Source organism: Mesoplodon densirostris, chromosome X, assembly GCF_025265405.1.
Source record: "Mesoplodon densirostris isolate mMesDen1 chromosome X, mMesDen1 primary haplotype, whole genome shotgun sequence".
NCBI lineage: Eukaryota > Metazoa > Chordata > Mammalia > Artiodactyla > Ziphiidae > Mesoplodon > Mesoplodon densirostris.
In genome coordinates this window covers 73,526,007-73,546,857 of record NC_082681.1, presented here as the reverse complement: position 1 = coordinate 73,546,857, position 20,851 = coordinate 73,526,007, and the positions used below count along the sequence as shown (strand labels likewise).

At 36.2% G+C, this 20,851-nt stretch overlaps 1 protein-coding gene across 6 annotated transcripts in view; it reads right to left on the bottom strand.

Annotated features, from left to right (window-relative positions):
- Window positions 1–20,851, bottom strand: part of ATRX (ATRX chromatin remodeler) — a 236,528-nt gene that overhangs the window by 118,771 nt on the left and 96,906 nt on the right. For all 6 annotated transcript variants that reach the window (XM_060088120.1, XM_060088116.1, XM_060088118.1 and 3 more), the window contains 4 exons: window positions 14,308–14,441; window positions 13,677–13,853; window positions 8,304–8,397; window positions 685–787 (listed from right to left, as the gene is read on the bottom strand). In XM_060088120.1, the coding sequence (XP_059944103.1) occupies window positions 685–787; window positions 8,304–8,397; window positions 13,677–13,853; window positions 14,308–14,441 (508 nt within the window). The remainder of the gene's footprint in view (window positions 1–684; window positions 788–8,303; window positions 8,398–13,676; window positions 13,854–14,307; window positions 14,442–20,851) is intronic.

Below are 20,851 nucleotides of genomic sequence, written 5' to 3'. Positions count from 1 at the left end.
TCAATGAAAGAAGCCAGACAGAAAAGGACAAATACTGTGTGATTCCATTTGTATGAGATACCTAAAACAGGCAAATTCATAGACACAGAAATTAGAATTAGATGTTATGAGGGGCTGCAGATAGGTGGGAATAGGAGTTACCATTTAAGGGGTACAGAGTTCCCAATTATGAATGTAATTAAGGCCACTGAATTGCATGTTAGAAATGGTTAAAAGGTTCATTAAAAAAATGAACTCCCCCCAAAAGAGAATAGGATTGACAAAACATTACAGAGAACTTGTACTCCAAATAATTCTGCTTATATATTATACAAGAAACTTAAATTGACTGACTTCACTGGTAAAAGAAATTTAATCACATATGAGTCATTATGTTTTATGTCTTCAGACAGAATACTTCACATCAAGTCTATAGCCCTAAGAATGTAAATAATGAATTAGAACAGCTTAAAACTTCCATTAGATTCAGTTAAGGAAAAGAAAAAAATTGGTAATATATCAAAGTTAATACTTCTGCATATTTATACATTCAGTAAGTCAATTCTTCCACAAAATTTAAAATGTAAATAAATGAGTAGAATTTAACTAATGAATGGAATGCAGAAGATGTAATAACATATTTACTATGGTCTACTGTACCAGTTATAATTCCAAGCGCACACAGTAAATCTCATTATTTACTACCTTGTTTTCACTGGATGAATCTTCTTGAACCTTGATGCGTCGCCTTTTCTTTTTCTGTTTATAACTTCGCTGATTTTCTTCCAACTCTGCTTTCTTTGCAGACCTAAAGAATATTTAAAATACAAAATAAAATACTTCACGATGAATTTCCTTAAGTAAATTATGAACTATTTTAGAACTGCTTTACCTGTGTGTACATTCCTAAAAAAGATAAAGGAAAAAACAAAGAGCCAAAAAAAAACTTCACTAGGTTCAAAAAGGAGAACCCTTAATTTGAAATCCAGTGATCAAAAAAATAAAGATTAAAAAAATCAAACAGATATCCAATCGACATTTTAAGTTATTCAAGGGGAAGGTTTAGCATATGAGTAATAAGATGGATGGAGGGCCTTTAGAAATATAAATGGCCAATATACACATGAAAAATATTCACCATCTCTTTAAATTAAAAAAAAAATAGATTACAAAACTTAGATATGATTTTCTTCATATCAGCTCACACAAATTAAAACAAAAACAGTAACAACAATTTGTGGTGAGAAATGTATTTTTGCGCTTAGGAACTGGTATACAAAGTTACATTAATAAAGACAGTATGTTCCTGGCATAAAGGATAGACATGCAGATCGATGGAAGAGAAATGAGAGTCCAGAAATAAAACTTTAGGTTTATGGCCAGTTGATTTTCCACAAGGGGGTCAAGACAATGCAATATGGAAAACAGTCTTTTCACAAACGGTGCTCAGACAACTGGATATCTACATGCGAAAGGATGAATCTGGACCCCTATCTTACACCATATAGAAAAATTAACTCAAAATGGATTGTAGTTCCCCTAAGATATACGTTGTAGTTAATAGACTGCTCACTGTTTTATTGTTGAAAGAGTGAGGAAATGGCTATTTACATATTCTGCTGGGGGAAGAAAAAAATTGACTTCTATAAGACAGTGTGAAAATACATATGAAAAGTCCTAAAATTGCAAAACTTTAACCCAACAATGTCACTTTTAGAAATTTACTCTAGGATTTAGGTAGGAGGGAAGAGACAAGATGGCAGAGTAGAAGGACTTGAGCTCACCTCCTCTCACAGAAACATCAAAATCACAGCTAACTGCTGAACAACCATCAAGAAAAACTGGAAACTACCAAAAAAGATGTTCTACATCCAAAGACAAAGAAGCCACAACTGAGAGAGAGGAGGGGTGCTTTCGCCACACAATCAAATCCCATACTGGCTGGGAGGGCAACTGGCAAACAGGAAAATAATTATATCACAGAGGTTCTCTGACAGGAGTTTCTGAGCTCCACATCAAGCTCACCAGCCTGGGGATCTGACATCAGTAGGAGAAGACCCCAGAGCATTTGGCTTTGAAGGCCAGCGGGGCATGAGAGCAGGAGCTCCACTGGACTGGGGGAAACAGAGACTTCACTCTTGCAGGGCACGCACAAGGTTTCATGTGCACTGGGCCACAGGGCAAAGCAGTGACTCCATAGGAGACTGGATCAGATGAACCTGTGGGTCTTGGAGGGTCGCCTGGGGAGGTGGAGGTCAGCTATGGCTCACTGTGGGGGGCAAGGACACTGGTGGTGGAGGCCCCAAGGAATATTCATCAGCAAGATCTCTCCCAGAGGTCACTGTTTTGGCAACAAGACCTGGCCCCACCCAACAGCCTGCAGGCTCCAGGGCTAGGATGCCTCAGGCCAAACAAACAACAGAGTGGGAACACAGCCCCACCCATCAGCAGATAGGCTGCCTAAAGTCCCGCTGAGCCCACAGCTAAACACACCACTTGACATGGCCCTGCCCATCAGAGGGACAAGACCCAGCTCCACCCACCAGTGGGCAGGCACCAGTCCCTTCCAACAGGAAGCCTGCACAAGTCCCTGGATCAACCTCACCCACCAAAGAGCAGACACCAGAAGCAAGACAAACTACAATCTTGCAGTCTACTGAACAGAGAACACAAACACAGATAGACAAAATGAGATGGCACAGAAACATGTTCCAGATGAAGGAACAAGAAAAAACCCCAGAAGAACAACTAAGTGAAGTGGAGATAGGCAATCTGCCTGAAAAATAATTCAGAGTTAATGATAGTAAGGATGATCCAAGATCTCAGAAAAAGAATGGAGGCACAGACTGAGAAGATACAAGAAATAAGTTTAACAAAAAGCTAGGAGATTTAAAGACCGAGCAAACAGAGATGAACAACACAATAAGTGAAATGAAAAATACACTAGAAGTAATCAATAGCAGAATAAGGACTTCCCTGGTGGTGCAATGGTTAAGAATCCGCCTGCCAATGCAGGGGACACGGGTTCAAGCCCTGGTCTGGGAAGATCCCACATGCCACGGAGCAACTAAGCCCATGTGCCACAACTACTGAGCCTACACTCTAGAGCCCGCGAGCCACAGCTACTGAGCCCACACGCTGCAACTACTGAAGCCCACACACCTAGAGCCCGTGCTCCGCAATGAGAGAAGTCACTGCAATAAGAAGGCCAAGAACCACAACAAAGAGTAGCCCCCATTCACTGCAACTAGAGAAAGCCCGCATGCAGCAACGAAGACCCAACACAGCCAAAAATAAATAAATAAATAAATAAATTTTTAAAAATAGCAGAATACATAAGGCAGAAGAATGAATAAGTAAGCTGGAAGACAGCTTCCTGTAAATCACTGCTACAGAACAAAATGAAGAAAAAAGAGTGAAAAGAAAGGAGGACAGTCTCAGAGACCTCAGGGAAAACATTAAATGCACCAACTTTCAAATTATAGGGGGCCCAGAAGGAGAAGAGAGAGAAAGGGCCTGAGAAAATATTTGAAGAGATAAGAGCTGAAAATTCCCCTAATGTGGGAAAGGAAACACTCAAGTCCAGGAAGTGCAGAGAGTCCAACACAGGATAAACCCAAGGAGGAACATGCTGAGACACATATTAATCAAATTGACAAAAATTAAAGACAAAGAGAAAATATTAAAGGCAACAAGGGAAGAGCAACAAAAAACACACAAGGGAATCCCCATAATGTTATCAGCTGATTTTTCAGCAGTAATGCTGCAGGTCAGAAGGGAGTGGCATGATATATTTAAAGTAATGAAAGGGTAAAACCTACAACCAAGAATACTTTACCCAGCAAGGCTCTCATTCAGATTCAACAGAGAAATCAAAAGCTTTACACACAAGCAAAAGTTAAGGGAATTCAATACAACAAAACCCACCTTTATGGAAATGTGAATTGGTACAGCCACTATGGAGAACAGTATGGAGGTTCCTTCAAAAACTAAAAATAGAACTACCATATGACCCAGCAATCCCACTACTGGGCATATACCCTGAGAAAACCATAATTCAAAGAGAGTCATGTACCAAAATGTTCAATGCAGCTCGATTTACAATAGCCTGGAGATGGAAACAACCTAAGTGTCCATCATCAGATGAATGGATAAAGAAGATGGGGCACATATATACAATGGAATATTACTCAGCCATAAAAAGAAACGAAATTGAGCTATTTGTAATGAGGTGGATAGACCTAGAGTCTGTCATACAGAGTGAAGTAAGTCAGAAAGAGAAAGACAAATACCATATGCTAACACATATATATGGAATTTAAGAAAAAAAAATGTCATGAAGAACCTAGGGGTAAGACAGGGATAAAGACAAAGACCTACTAGAGAATGGACTTGAGGATATAGGGAGGGGGAAGGGTAAGCTGTGACAAAGCAAGAGAGAGGCATGAACATATATACACTACCAAACGTAATGTAGATAGCTAGTGGGAAGAAGCCACATAGCACAAGGAGATCACCTTGGTGCTTTGTGACCACCTGGAGGGGTGGGATAGGGAGGGTGGGAGGGAGGGAGATACAAGAGGTAAGAGATATGGGAACATATGTATATGTATAACTGATTCACTTTGTTATAAAGCAGAAACTAACACACCATTGTAAAGCAATTATACTCCAATAAACATGTCAAAAAAACCCGCCTTTATAACAAATGCTAAAGGAACTTTTCTAGGCAGAAAAGACCACAACTAGAAACAAGAAAATTATGAATGGAAGAGCTCACTGGTAAAGGCAAACATACAGTGAGGGTAGGAAGTCAACCACTCACAAATATGATGTCAAAATCAGCAATCATGAGAAGAGTACAAATGCAGGATATTGGAAATGCTCTGGAAATTAAGAGACCAGCAACTTAAAACAATCTTGTATATATATGGACTGCTATATCAAAACCTCATGGTAACTGCAAATCAAAAATCTACAATAGATACACACAAAAAAAAGAAAAAAGCAATCCAAACACAACACTAAAGAGTGTCATCAAATCACAAGAGACACTGATAAAAGAAATCAAAAATGACAAAAATAGATGGAAATATATACCATGTTCTTGGATTGGAAGAATCAATATTGTCAAAACGATTGTAGTACCCAAGGCAATCTACAGATTCAAGTCAATCCCTATCAAATTACCAATGTCATTTTTCACAGAACTAGAACAAAAAATTTTTTAAACTTGTATGGAGACACAAAAGACCCTGAATAGCCAAAGCAATCCTGATAAAAAAAAAAAAACGAAGCTGGAGGAATCAGGCTCTCTGACGTCAGACTATACTACAAATCTAGAGTAATCAAAACACCATGGTACTGGCACACAAACAGAAATATTGATCATTTGAACAGGACAGAAAGCCCAGAAATAAACCCATGCACCTATGGTCAATTAATCTACAACAAAGGAGGCAAAAATATACAATGGAGAAAAGACCATCTCTTCAATAAGTGGTGCTGGGAAAACCGGACAGTTACATGTAAAATAATGAAATTACAACATTCTATAACACCGTACACAAAAATAAACTCAAAATGGATTAAATACCTAAATGTAAGATCAGATACTATAAAACACTTAGAGAAAAACATAGGCAGAACACTCTTCAACATAACTTGCAGCAATATCTTTTCAGATCCACCTCCTAGAATAATGAAAATAAAACCAAAATAAACAAATGGGATCTAAGTAAACCTAAAAGCTTTTGCATAGTGAAGGAAACCACAAACAAAAGGAGAAGATAACCCACAGAATGAGAGAAAATATTTGCAAACAATGTGACCGACAAGGAATTAAACTCCAAAATATACAAATAGCTCATGCAGCTCAATAAAAACACCAAAAAATCCCAATCAAAAATATGGGCAGAAGATCTAAATAGACATTTTTCCAAAGAAGACATACAGATGTCCAGAAAGCACATGAAAAGATGCTCATCATCGCTAATTAGAGAAATGCAAATCAAAACTACAATGAGGTACCACCTCACACCATTCAGAATGGCCATCATTAAAAAGTCCACAAATAATAAATGCTGGAGTGGGTGTGCAGAAAAGGGAACCCTCTTACACTGTTGGTGGGAATGTAAATTGGTGCAGCCACTATGGAAAACAGTACGGAGTGTCCTCAAAAAACTAAAATTAGCGTTACCATATGATCTAGCAATTCCATTCCTGGGCATATACCCAGACAAAACTATAATTCGAAACAATACATGCACCCCTATGTTCCTAACAGCACTTTTTACCATAGCCAAGACATGGAAACAACCTAAAATGTCCATCTACAGATGAATGGATAAAGATGTGGTGTGTGTACACACACACACACACACACACACACACAGAGACACACACAGACACACAGTGGAATATTACTCAGTCATCAAAAAAGTGAAATAATGCCATTTGCAGCAACTTGGATGGACCTAGAGATTACCATACTAAGCAAAGTAAGTCAGAAAGAGAAAGACAAATACCATATGATATCCCTTATATGTGGAATCTAGAATAGGACACAAATGAACATATCTATGAAACAGAAACAGACTCACAGACGTAGAGAACAGATTTGTGGCTGCCAAGGGGGAGTGAGGGGGTGAAGGAGGGAAGGACTGGGAGTTTGCGATTAGCAGACACAAACTATTATATATAGGATGGATAAACAACAAGGTCCTACTTGAACTATATTCAAGTTCCACAGGGAACTATATTCAATATCCTGTGATAAACCATAATGGAAAATAATACAAAAAAGAATATAAATATGGATAACTGAATTACTTTGCTATATAGCAGAAATTAACACAACATTGTAAATCAACTATACTTCAATAAAGTATTTTTTTAAAAAGGAATAAAGTACTGAAACAAGCTACAGCCCTGGATAAACACTGAAACCATTATGCTAACTGAGAAAATCCATTCATAAAAAAGACACATATTTACGAATCTATTCATATGAAATGTTCAGAATAAGTAAATCCATACACAAATAGATTAGTTTTTGCCAGGGGATAAGAAGCAGGAAAAATGGGAAATGACAGCTAAGGGGTACAGGATTTCTTTCTGTGATGATGGAAATGTTCTGAAATTAGATAGTGGTAGTAGATGCACAACTTTGTGAATATTCTAAAAATCCCTGTATTCTACTCTTTAAAATAGTGAATTTTGTGTTATGTGAATTCCATCTCAGTGCTTTAAAATTCTCATTGTATCCTATTGTTATTTTATATTTCCCTGAAGTACAGTATTTTACTATACTCCAGGCACAACCTGGTATTAATCTAAAACAACCTCAAATGTTTTAAAATTTACAAGTGCAAACAGCTATGTAGATATACATATACACACTCACACAAACACAAATTGATAAGTTGATAGAAGTATCATATTATTCTGGAGGAAATAAAAAATTTCTTAGAACAGTTATTATTATCTAAAATACTATGCTAAGAAGGAAGCATAATTTTAAATAACTTGTAATCTAGATCAGTAGCTATGTATATTGAGAGAACAAACACATCTTTTTTTTTTTTTTTTTTTTTTTTTGCGGTATGCGGGCCTCTCACCACTGTGGCCTCTCCCGTTGCGGAGCACAGGCTCCGGACGCACAGGCTCAGTGGCCATGGCTCATGGGCCCAGCCGCTCCGCGGCATGTGGGATCCTCCCGGACCGGGGCACGAACCCGCGTCCCCTGCATCGGCAGGCGGACTCCCAACCACTGCGCCACCAGGGAAGCCCACAAACACATCTTAATTACTATAATACTAGTAGTACTACAAAGAGCAATAATTAGCATTCATGGAGCACTTACTAATTACCAAATAGGCACTATTATAAGTCCTTTACATGCACCATCTCATTTAATGCCCACAATAATCAATAAGGTAAATAATAATGTAATCCCCCATTTTACAGATCAGCAAACTGAAGCACAGAGTATTCATACAAACAGGAAATAGTAAAGCCAGGAGTTAGAGTGCAGTAGTTTGTCTACAGAGCCTCTTACCTACTACAACTTCTCACCACAACAACGAAAAGTTACAGTTAAGAGTGTTTTTGCACACTGAAAGTCCACCTAATTTAGCACATACAATTCAAGTATATATAGTATGTTTATACATACTATTTTTAAATTAATAATTTTAATAATTAGTTTCAAATCAAAATGTTAAATATCTTACTTTATTAGTAACAACAAACTTTCTACAAATAATTTGAAGCATGGTTATTCAGATTAATTCCTAAAATTTTAGAAAATACTATATATTTACCGTGTTCTCGGCCGTTGTTCATCTTCAGATTCACTAACTTCTTCACTAACTCCTGATTCCTGAAAATCAGAATCTTCAGAATCTTCACTGCTCACTTGAATAAAAATATATATTAAAAGTTATTAAATACTTCCCAATAGAAATGCAATTTGTCAATAACTTCACATTAAAACTTAGAGTATTATGAGAATAATATCTGTAGTACATATTATGTCATATAGATTAGACCAGTTAATGATACAAATGGTATTTATAAAAAATTCAAGTGAAATCCAACTATAGTTATAAAATTATGATTCTACATTATAATATATGTATTAATTGTATATGAATTGACAAAATGAGAAATTGCCTGTCAATAAAAGAATTCTGGTTATTTAAAACAAGCAAAGTAGGCTGGCCAAGGTGGAATAAGGGTGATTACAGACCCTCTGCCATATGACAACTAAAAACTACAGACAGAATACATAAAATAACAACCTAAGAACTGTGAAAAGGAAACAAGAGCAGGCAGACTAGGGACTGAAATCAAAACCTGAATAATGATCCCCATAAAATTGTGGAGGGATGTGAATGTCATGTGTTTTATTTTTTCCTCCTTTCTTTCCTGGTTTTGACAGGAAGGCTGGCTGAATTCCAAAACTATGCAGAGGGTGCTGACAGCAAAAATCTGGGAGGACTGCATTTCTAGCCACAGCACTGGGAAAAGGAGCAGAGCTCTGCATATCACAAGAATATAAGGTGAATCCCCAATTTTATTTTTTCTCTCCAAAATTTTATTTTTCTGTACCAAAACTGCCACTAGGACACAGGCATCTGAAACCCCAGGAGAATACCCATATCTTTCTGGTCAGAGGAAGCCAGGCAGGGAAAATATAAGATGAGCCTGGACTATCTTGTGGTGCCAGAAAGTAAAGCAGTGCTCAAAAAATGATGGGGATATATTCAAAGGACACAGGATCCAACTTGAGAAGCTCCCAATAAGCAAAGCTGCAACAATCTGAGCAACAAAATGAACAAATGGATTATAACTCATAGAATAAAATAAATATCTATCTATAAGTCCATATTAATATAAGCAATGCAATAAATAAATAAACAGGGGGAAACAACTCTTCCTAGAAGTAATGAAAGAAACTGAAAATCACCACTTAAACATACATCACAGTAAAAACTGCTCAGGCAGTTAGATGCTAAAATTAGTGGGCATGAGTATGATGAGAAACAGGATATTTGCATTGTCTCAAAGTATCTTCCCACAAGATATTAAATATGAACAGAAAAATAGTTTTTTTTACAGTGGAAAAATCCAGCAGACACCAACTTAAGCAACTTAAATCAGGTTAGCATTACCAGTAATAAGACATATTGTGATTATACACCCTTGGTACGATACACTGAGAAAGATTCAATATCACTTTTGTAGTACTGTTGTCAAAATGCCTAATAACCTAAATCTAACCATGAGAAAACACTAGACAAATACATATAGATGGACAGTCTAGAAAATAACTGATAATAGACTTCAAAAGCGTCAAGGTCATGAAAGACAAGACAAAGGAACTGTCACAGATTGGAGTAGATTAAGGAGACAACTGAATGCAATGTGGGATCCTAGAATGGATTCCAAAGTGGTAAAAGAACATCAGTGGGAAAACTAATGATAACCAAATAAAATCTATAGTTTACATCAGAGGTCAGAGGTCTGACGGTAAGTATTTTCAACTTTGTAGGCTATATGGTCTCTGCTGCAACCACTCATCTCTACTCAACTCTGCCATTGTAAACACATGAAAGCAGTAACTGAATAAGTATAACAGTGCCCCAATAAACCTTTACTTATAAAAAAAAAGGCAGAAGGTCAGATTCAGCCTACAGGTGTAGTCTGTCAAACCCTGGTTGAACTAATAGTATTGCATCAATGTTAATTTCCTGGTTTTGATTATTGTGCTGTAATAAGTATAAGGTATTAAATTAGGGAAGCTGGGTGAAGGGTATATAGGAACTCCACACTATTTTTCTGACATTTCTATAAATCTAAAATTATTTCAAAATAAAATATTTTTAGAATATCATGAGCTGACCTCAGAATCAAAGGTCTATTCTATCTAAAAAAAAAATAGGCAAGTATAAATAATATAAAGACTTGCTATGGGAGAAGAGGGGAATGAGGAATTATTGTTTAGTGAGTTTCAGCTTGGGATGATGAAAGAATTCTGGAGACAGATAGTGTTAATGGTTGCACAACAACATGAATATATTAATGCCACTGAATTACTTCAAAAACCTAAAAATGGTTAAAATTTTATGTTATGTATATTTTACCAGAATAAAAAAAAACAATAGTAAAAAAGAACTGCTAAGCAACTGGGAATTTGGGAGAACACAGGTGTCCACATGCACGCACAAACTTATCCTGTAATTAAATACAATTTTAAGTCTAGTATTCATTTTTCATCAAACATTTTATTTTGAAAATTTTCAAACCCACCAAAAGTTTTAAAGAATTTTTGAATGTATCCCTTCTCCTAAATTCACTTACTGTTAAGTTTAGCACATTTGCTTTATCTCTCCCTAAACATATACACACCCTTTTTTGCACTGAACCATTTGAAATTAAGTGCTGATATCATGACAGTTAACCCTTAAGCATAAGGACACTGTCCTACATAACTTAGTACCATTCATTATAATGCATGAGAAAAATAACAGCAATTTTAATATCATCTACTATAAAGGCAATCAATAACTACACTTTTGAAATTATCACCAAAATAACTTTTATAACTTTTTTCGAATTTAGGTGAAAATTGAAATCCACATACTACACTTGATTTAATATTATAATTCAGCTATTAGCTTTTCATTTCTCCCCATTGCCCAACATTAAGTTTCCAGACAATACAGGGACACCAGAGTTTGCAAAACTTGGAAAATCATGCAACTCCAAATGTAGTATCAATCACTATGATCATAACCTACATTAGAAAAGTTAATATGATGGGATTTTAGTTTACTCCCTTCTACACAAACGAACCAAAAAAAAAAAAAACAGCTGGATAATAAGTTACCCACAGAAGAGGACAATGGAAACACAGGTCACAGAAAACTTGGGTTTCAATAAAGCATTTCAAATGTATTTAGCCCACTAAAGGACTCTATATTCCTGAGCTAAGTCTCAGAGGCAAAATCAGTATTTCTCCTTTTGTTGAAGATGCACAGGAAATCATGTTGTTATGTAACATGCTAAATCACTCAGTTCCTTTATAGAATCTGAAAGACTGGCTTGTACTCAGGCTGCAAAGAAATTTATGAGAATAGCATTCACAAAATGAGGTACTATTATTTATTTGTTTACATGAAAATATCCATGAAATATTAAGTATATGTGTGGGTGGGGGGGTACCTTCCTCCTCTTCTTTAATGGATAGCTGCTGCTCTTTAGCCCTTTAATATTCGGGATTCCAAGATTCTTTCCTTAGCCCTCTATTTGTACAACATTACAGCTCCACTGGGTAATCTCACTATTACACATATACCAGAACAACCACACTTGACATCAACTATGGCAATATCCTTCAAATGGATTCAAAGCCTTCAGTCTCACAGAATAACAGGCAACTAATCTGAACATATTACAACCTTGGTTGAAATCTTTCAATGGAAAAAATGAGTGGTTGTGCTGAAGTTTTGATTCTTGAGTGCTGGTAACGAATGTCCTGTGTCTTGAGGTGCCATACATGTTCCTCAAGCTATCCACTTATGAAATGCACACTTTTCTGTATATATACCTTAAATAAAAAGTTTTTTAAAAAGTGGTGGCACTCCTCTGTGACTACACTAAAAACGAATTGTACACTGTAAACTGGTAAACTGTATGGTTTGTGAATTATGTCTCAATATAGCTATGATATAAAAATAATTTTTAAAATTAAAAAAAAAATAAACCTTTCAATGGCTCTCCATCCTATAGAGCCTACTATACTTCTCAGACACTTCCAAAAATGCTTTCTTATTCCTAGTGGCAAAGAAGAGTTAATCTGCCCAACAGGAATTGGGTAGTAAAGTCTTCAGAATCTGCCCCAAAGAAGAAAAAACTTTCTTTAAACTTCTTGTTAGCCGAAATTCTCAGGAAAATTTCACATTTAATTGCTCAATATATGTAATTACTTAATATAAGAATGCTCTCCGCCAACTCTCAAGTAAAATGAACACACCAAAGAGATGTACCATGTTTACTCTATAGCCTGATATACCCATGAGCCCACTGCCAAGTACTTCAGTTTGAGAAACACAGGCTTACAAAGGTCTCTAGTATCTGGTCTCTGTCTTATTGGCCCAGCCTAATTTCCTGCTGTTCCTTTCCCTACTCCCTCCTATACTCCAGCTATACCACATTAATTGCATCTCCTCCACCATGTGCTAAACAATTTGCAGAGGCTTTTAAATTTTTTTCCCTGCTTGTATTATAAATCTTCACAACACATCTACCTGCTCCCCATTTAGAACTCGATCTGCTGGGTGAGACTCTTCATCTTTGTGAAGTCTTCTCTGGTGATAACCCCTAGCCCCCAAGAAGCTAAAGAAATCCTCTCAGTGCCACACTTTACAATACCTCTGTTATACAAGACAACCCTCATGATACTATAATTTCTTATAATATTAATGTCAATAATTCTTATTAAACCAATGACTGCCAAACCTGGTATATATCAAAATCGTATCAGAGATGCTCTTAAAACATATGGATACACAGGTCCCACCACCACCAATTATGCTGTAATTGGCTTGGGGTGGAGCCCTGCCATAGGAATATTTTTAAATCCAAGTTATCTGCATGTGTAGTCAGGCTGAAAACCATCACATAAGACAATGATTTCCTTATTCATTTGTATCCTCGATGTTTACCATGATGCTGGAAACATGTAAGTAACTCAATGCAGAAGGTCTCAGACTTTTAATGTAATAAAAATTTAATCTGGCTAAAGTTTTACATATAAGCTTGCATAAATCTATCCAAATTAATTGTATGTTCTATCTTTCCTCATTATTTCTTCCTGCACTTACAGGCAGCCTTATATTTTCTACATAACTTTAATGCATATTTTATTTATTGTCATTTTTCTTTGTCTTTATAATCTAAATGTATATGACTACTAAAGGTCAAAAATAGTCTTTGTGTCATTTCTCAAGTTTCTGGGTTATCTTCCCACTCTAAATTCTTTACTTCACTCTCAGAAGAGTTGTTGTCAGTGTGCTGATACTCACCTAATATAGGTGGTCAATTGTTGGAGCCAATATACTAAAATTTCACAACTATACTTAGTTTATAAAACCAGTATGTTCCTTGCTATCAGAATTAAAATGTCTTACCCTTCCTTCTATTTCTGCCTTTGGCTTCTTTGTGCTCTTTAGGCTTCGTCTTTTTTTCTTCTCCAGATTCTCCGTCACTCACAGTCAGCTTGTGCCTCAAAAGCCTATGTCTGTATCTCGGCTTCTTAGATTCTTCAGAATCTGAATCTGATTCAGAATTGACTTGATTTTTTGCTTCTAAATGGAGAAAACAAATCAGTAAAACGTTCAGCCTTTTTTCCTTTAAAATGTTGTAAAACTACATATTTTGTTTGTTGACAATTACCATGATTTATGGAACTGATCAGAGCTGTGTACTTATCTGGGTTGCATTGGTGATAACAGGCTATCTCATACATCAACCTTGATCTATCACTATTATTAAATATTGATTAAATATCACCAGTATACATTTATAGATTTTTTTAAAAGTAAAAAATATTTTCCTTTAAAAATCATCTGTTTATTGGCAGTAACTGACAAAACTTGCACAATTATTACCAGATATTCAAACGGAGTAAAGGTAGTAAAGTTTTCAATATTTTAATAAACTTCAAATGCATGTGCTAAGAGATTTCATGGTCAGACAGTCTTCAAAGCCTGAATTGGTCAAATAATTATGACATCCTATACTTCTCTTTGGGGAGCTCACCCTCATCTCCAGGATTTTCTTCATTGTGTTTTCCAGTTCTTTTTTTCCCTTCTTCTGATTCATCATCTGAAGATCCATCCTCATCGGAGGAAAGATTGGCTTTAATTTCTTCTAAAAGCATCTTCTTGGCAATTCTTGAGTAAAAAGACAATAAAAAACTATATATTTGGTGGTGAAGTGTAACAAATTAAAAACAAAAAGAATTATGTGTATCAAAATAGAAATAAATGTGTCAATAGATTTTTTATTATAAAGAAAAGTCTACCAAAACCATATTTTAACCTAAACTACCAACCAAAATTTTTGAAAATGCTCTTAGCACTGATTTTCTCCCAGTTCTATACAATTCTGCAATATAGTGAAAAATCTCAGGGACATTTCTACTAACTATTTTGACCAATTCTAACTTCATGCTGGATAACTTTCCAATCCTACACTTGCTCTGCTGCCACCATCCAACAACTACAATATCAAGACAGGCCCACAAAGGTAAATCAATTCATTCAGACAAATGGCATTCCAACACTGAACTCCACATGAGAGGATTTATTCAACAGCAAAACATATTCTTAGAAAATCAGTGTGTAATAAACCACTTTATTGTGAAACAGTACCTCAAACTAGTGGATAATATTTTGGCCCTTAAATTTCAATTTGCTTCATAAATTCTTCTAACCAAAGGAAAGAATACAACACATAAGTAGTGAAGCAATCAAAAATCCCTAATAATATTCAAACTAGGGCAGAGAAGGGGCAAGAGTGCTATTAACCACATACATAGTTAAAAGAACAAAAATTACCATAAATGAGTTTCCACTTTCCAAAGAAGTAGATAGTGCATTAGCCTCAAACATATCAAAATTTTTCAAGATGCTCCTCAAAGACCAATTTGCTAATGAAAAAATCAACTGCTAAAAGCATGAGAAAATAATTCTTTAATACCATCTTATGTTAAAATAAAATATATTCCTAAAAAATCTCCATGTTTGCACTAAAGGAAGACATCTGAAAGTGTAAGATAAAAGCAGTTTTTGTGCAAGACGAGGTGTTTTGCACTTTTTGATATAAATTCATAAATCACAGTAACAAAGGAATACCCTACAGAAAGGCTCAAAAGTTGACATGATTCTTGGTTTTCCATGAACTAACTTCTATGTGGATAAACATCTACTCTGCAGTCAAGAATGACTCTAGCTCAGTCAAAAACTTGCAGCTGGAATTATGGAACCTTTGCTATTTTTGGATTTGAAACTCCTCTTTTTATTTCTTAGCATGCACTCACATTTAAATCAAGAATACATTCAATGGTAGGAGATGTTAATGCATGTTAATGCTTTAACTTTATTTGATACATTGTTCTTTGCTATTTATACTCAAAGATATATAACAAAGACACCTAAACAGACTGAAGCAAACAAAATAGCTAATCACTTCCATAAATGCTTATTATATGCCCTTTGGTACTTCCCCCCTAAACAGATAGATAAGGAATATTTAGACAACGTAGAGAGTTACCAATTACAAGAGGAAACCACAGATGAGTTAGCTTTTCTGAGGGTTTCCAACTTGATTTGCTAAAGTTAGGTCACTCCAATTTAAATCCTACTGGAGTTGGGGACTTCCCTGGTGTTCCAGTGGTTGGGACTTCGCCTTCCAATGCAGGGGGTGCGGGTTCAATCCCTGGTTGGGGAGCTAAGATCCCACATGCCTCACGGCCAAAAAAACCAAAACATAAAACAGAAGCAATAATGTAACAAATTCAATAAAAGACTTTAATAATGGTCCACATCAAAAAAAATTAAAAATTAAAAAAAAACCCTACTCGAGTTGAGCAATAAAGTCTTCGTTGCTCTTAAACTTCTACATCAGTGGTTTGCTGACTTCGGTTGCACACGGTAAACATTTTAAAAATGGGGACTAATATAGTGTTGCCAACTTTTCATTTTGTCAAGAAAAAAATTTAAACCCAAATATCATTTACTTTTATCATTTTATAAAATAAAAAATAAACAAACACACCCTCCACAAATTAGGAAACAGTTTCAAAATAAAGGGTGGTTCTTTAAATTTCTTAAAAGCATCTTTCTGGAAAAACTCTAAAATCATCTTTCATACACAGCACATTATCATTTCCCACGAACAAGGAAGAACTTTCTCAAGCCAGTTTGAGTAAAACCACTGTTTTGGAATGAATAAATGTGTGTGTGTGCTCGAGTATGCATATAATGTGAAGCACTGGATAACAGGTTACAAATAGAAAAACATAGTTTACTTGCAGTTACAAGATCTTATATACCCATTTGGGTGGTACAATAATAGCCAACAAAAATACAATTATTAATTTAGTTACTCTAAAGTTTAGTTCAATCACCTGATTTGTTTGTATTTACACGTTCAAAAAATGTCTTAAATTCCATATAATCTGTAAAGACTTGGTTGTTAACTTTAACAAACCACATAACATTTCTTCTTTCAAACTATAGACTCCTAATACGTCTACTAAACGGAAAGTCAAAATATGTAAACCTACAAATACTAACGTTCTAGACTTACATGAAGAAGAACTATGAAATATATAAAACAATAAGATTCTATACCAACTAAAAAAAATCACGTAAGTCATGGAAAATAAAATGAGATCCACATAATGAAGAATTAATTGATTTATCAACAACCTTCAGTAAGACCATAATATATAGAACAATCACAGATACTTTAGAAGCAAAAAAATTTACAGACTTCAGAGAATGCTCATTTTTCTCCAAACTGACAGTTATAGAGTGATAGAGACTCCCTAAGCTTTACCTCACTAAGATGTTTTAAATTTGCCCTCTAACACCTTTTGAGCAAAGGAAAGCCTAATGTATAGCCATATACATTAAGCCCTAAAACGAATAATAAAGTTGGGCTTCCCTGGTGGCGCAGTGGTTGAGAGTCCACCTGCCTATGCAGGGGACATGGGTTCGTGCCCTGGTCCGGGAGGATCCCACATGCCACGGAGCGGCTAGGCCCCGTGAGCCATAGCCGCTGAGCCTGCGTGTCCGGAGCCTGTGCTCCGCAACGGGAGAGGCCACAAGTGAGAGGCCCGCGTACCACAAAAAAAAAAAAAGAATAATAAAGTTAAATTATTTTGCATAAATTATGGCTGATGGCTCATGTCCAATATGTCAAAGACCTACCGTATCATACACCTAACCTATCGCATAGCCGACACCTCAAAGTTAGAACTTAATTTGAAGGACCTAAGTAAGGGCTGAGGCTGACCTTCAACCTGAGTATTCAGCAAACATGTTGAGGTGAGATGTGTCCCATCTACAAAGCCTGCTGTGAGATGCTTTAAGGGAAACTCCACTACCTTAACTCTTGAGTCACAGGCCACAGAGACTTCAAGGACATCATCACTTGAGAACCAGCTGAGGCTGGCAAAGCATCATTTTGGAGGCCTTGGCTGGACCCGTGCTGGTATGCATGTGATGGATGTATAGTCATGATCCCTAGTTGATTCTGTTTGCTCGGAAGTTTCCTTTCTTGAGGCTTTCCAGGACGTTTCTGAGAAAATCATCCAGGCAACAAGGCACTGCCCCTGGAATCTCAATGCTCAACATTACATCTTGGGGCAGGTGTAGCATCCAAAGCAGTCACGACTCTATCAGAAGCATTAGAGGCACAGGCTGTGCCACTCTTGTGGCAGAAAACCTGGGCAGAGCCGGAAGTAATGGAGCCACTCCTCCATTTTCCTGAAAGGGAGGGAAGGGAGAGGGGAAGAAAGCAAAACAATATGGGAGGGAGGGTAAAAACCCACAAACAAACAGTGATCGGAACTGGTGCATGAAAGAATAAATAAAAGAACTGCAAAACTCGAACAAGCTAAGTCTTCTAAATCACATAATGAATACCAAGATAAGATAATGCCTTATTACACCTTCCACCTTCATCTACTAAAATAAAGCAAAACTAAAATAAGGAATGAGCCCAACAATGCAAAGACAAACAAGCAATCAGAGAGAGAGAGAGAGAGAGAGAGAGAGAGAGAGAGAGAGAGACCCAAGAAAGCCTTTAGTCATTCTGATCCTGTCTAGAAAGGAAATCAGTAATGCCTCTTGTTTAAGCACTCAAACAGGAAAAGAAAGTAAACTGCCTCTTGCTGGTAGGTAAATCAAGAATTCAAAACATGAGTTTCTAAGAAAGGAGTGATCAAGAGAAAGATATCTTGCACCAGGGAATTGTAGAGAAACAGCCATTACAAAAGCAACACAAAATGTTAGAGCTAGAAGAAGGGACCTTAGGGTCCAATTCTGTCATTTTACAGATGAGGAAACAGGCTTAGAGAGGGGAAATAACTTGGCCAAAGAAACAAAGCTAGTTAGTGGCAAAGCCAGGAGTAGTACCTAAGATCCTGAATCCCAATCTGCTACTAATTTTACTATGCCAGTGCTATATTCTCTACTCATTCACTACTACTGTGCTAATGACTGCTTAGGGCAATACACTAAGGTCACATTCTTAAATTTATCTGTATTTCACTGATTTAGAAATGAAAGAATTCAAGTTTTGATTAGAAAACATTTTTTTGAAAGAGTTCTAAACATCTTTTGTCCAGTATGCACCATCTCTAAAATGTACTGACAGGTCATCTTGAATACATCCTACAATCTACTGCTTTATCTTTTAAGAGATTCTGAAAACAGGCCTGAAGAAAATTGCTAAATGAAAAATACATTTTTAGAAGGCCAAAATACTGTGCATCCATACACAAAGGTGACAAAATTTTAAATTGTTTTTTTACATTCTGTGCACAATATTACAATAGTTAAAACAGAGAATTCTGAATAAGATTATAAGTTTCGAGATAAAAAAAACAACTGCCTAAGTAAATGTAGTACTAAAACATCATACCATATATAAAAGGTTGATATGTAAAACAATTCAAATGACTACAGTCCAAAAAATGTTGAATACTTTTTGTGAGGAACACACATTCTTCTAGTAGGGAGGGAGGCTTTGTTTTAACAAATGCTACGTACTTCAGGTTGAGAATAAAAAATAAAACATTTCGGGGACTTCCCTGGTGGTCCAGTGCTTAAGACTCTGCACTCCCAATGCAGGGGGCACGGGTTCAATCCCTGGTCAGGGAACTAAGATCCCACACGCCGCACAGCACGGCAAAAAAAAAAAAAAAAAACAAACAGAATTACAATGGAATTCCTCATCTTCAAAATCTGTATTAGTGTTTTTTTTAACTCCTTGGTTCAAAATTAGTATCTTTTTTTTTTTTGACGGCGCCACTCAGCATGCGGGATCAAACCTGGGCCTCCTGCAGTGGTAAAAGCACGACGTCCTAACCACTGGACCGCCAGGGAATTCCCCAAAATTAGTATCTTGATATAAACATTTCTATGAAAAACTATAACCAAGGCATAATGATCTGCACCTAAAGACAGTGCTATTCATGAGATAATGATGAAGTCCCTAAATAACCAAAAAGCTGAACAACAGTATGAAACTATTTTTTAAGTCACATGTTCTACAATGTTTGCAGTTAATGAAAACCATCACTGTTTTCTTAAAATCAATATCAAATAACTTTTTTTAAAAAGTCTTAGGAGTAGGAAAATAAAAGCTGTATGAAATTAAGAACCCACAGTTTATTAACAATTTATACATGGGCTCAAATTACAAAATGTGTATTCCCTGATTTTATGTAAAAATCTAAGCCAGCTTTAGAGGACATTTTAACAAGAAAAAAATTATTAACATTGATATAAATTTAGAAAATTTGATCATACTAAAGATCATACTAAATAGTTCAATATTTTTATAACTGAAAAGTAAAAACAAAGACTTATGTGTCTCAATTTTATTTTTAAAATTCAAAGTAAAAGGGCTTCCCTGGTGGCGCAGTGGTTGAGAGTCTGCCTGCCGATGCAGGGGACACGGGTTTGTGCCCCGGTCCGGGAAGATCCCACATGCTGCGGAGCTGCTGGGCCCGTGAGCCATGGCCGCTGAGCCTGCACGTCCGGAGCCTGTGCTCCACGACAGGAGAGGCCACAACAGTGAAAGGCCCGCGTACCGCAAAAAAAAAAAAAAAAATTCAAAGTAAAAGACAAAGACGATATAGTCAGAAAAATGAACCTTTTTTGCTAACACTAGAAAAATCCAAACTCTCCTTTTATGGGGGGGTGCTTTTTCTCACTATCTAAAAGTCCCATTACAATATCACCAAAGAATAGAGAATAGGAATGGAAGGCTGAACATAATATTTATATCTTAAGCAGAGAGATCACCACTAATGACCATATTTCTTTCCTTGCTGGGAATTCTAGCATAAAAAAGAGAGCTGGTGGCAACTGTAACCAGTTTAGATATCTACAAATAGATCCTATCCAGTGGCTAGACACCTGTATTATACTTGACTTACAATACTTACCTGCATTATAAAGACAAAGTAAATTTGAAAAAGAATTACCTTAAAATTGCCAGACATTTAAAACCCTTACTCAAACATGAAACAAGTAAAATACTCATTTAAAATGCTACCTTTGTT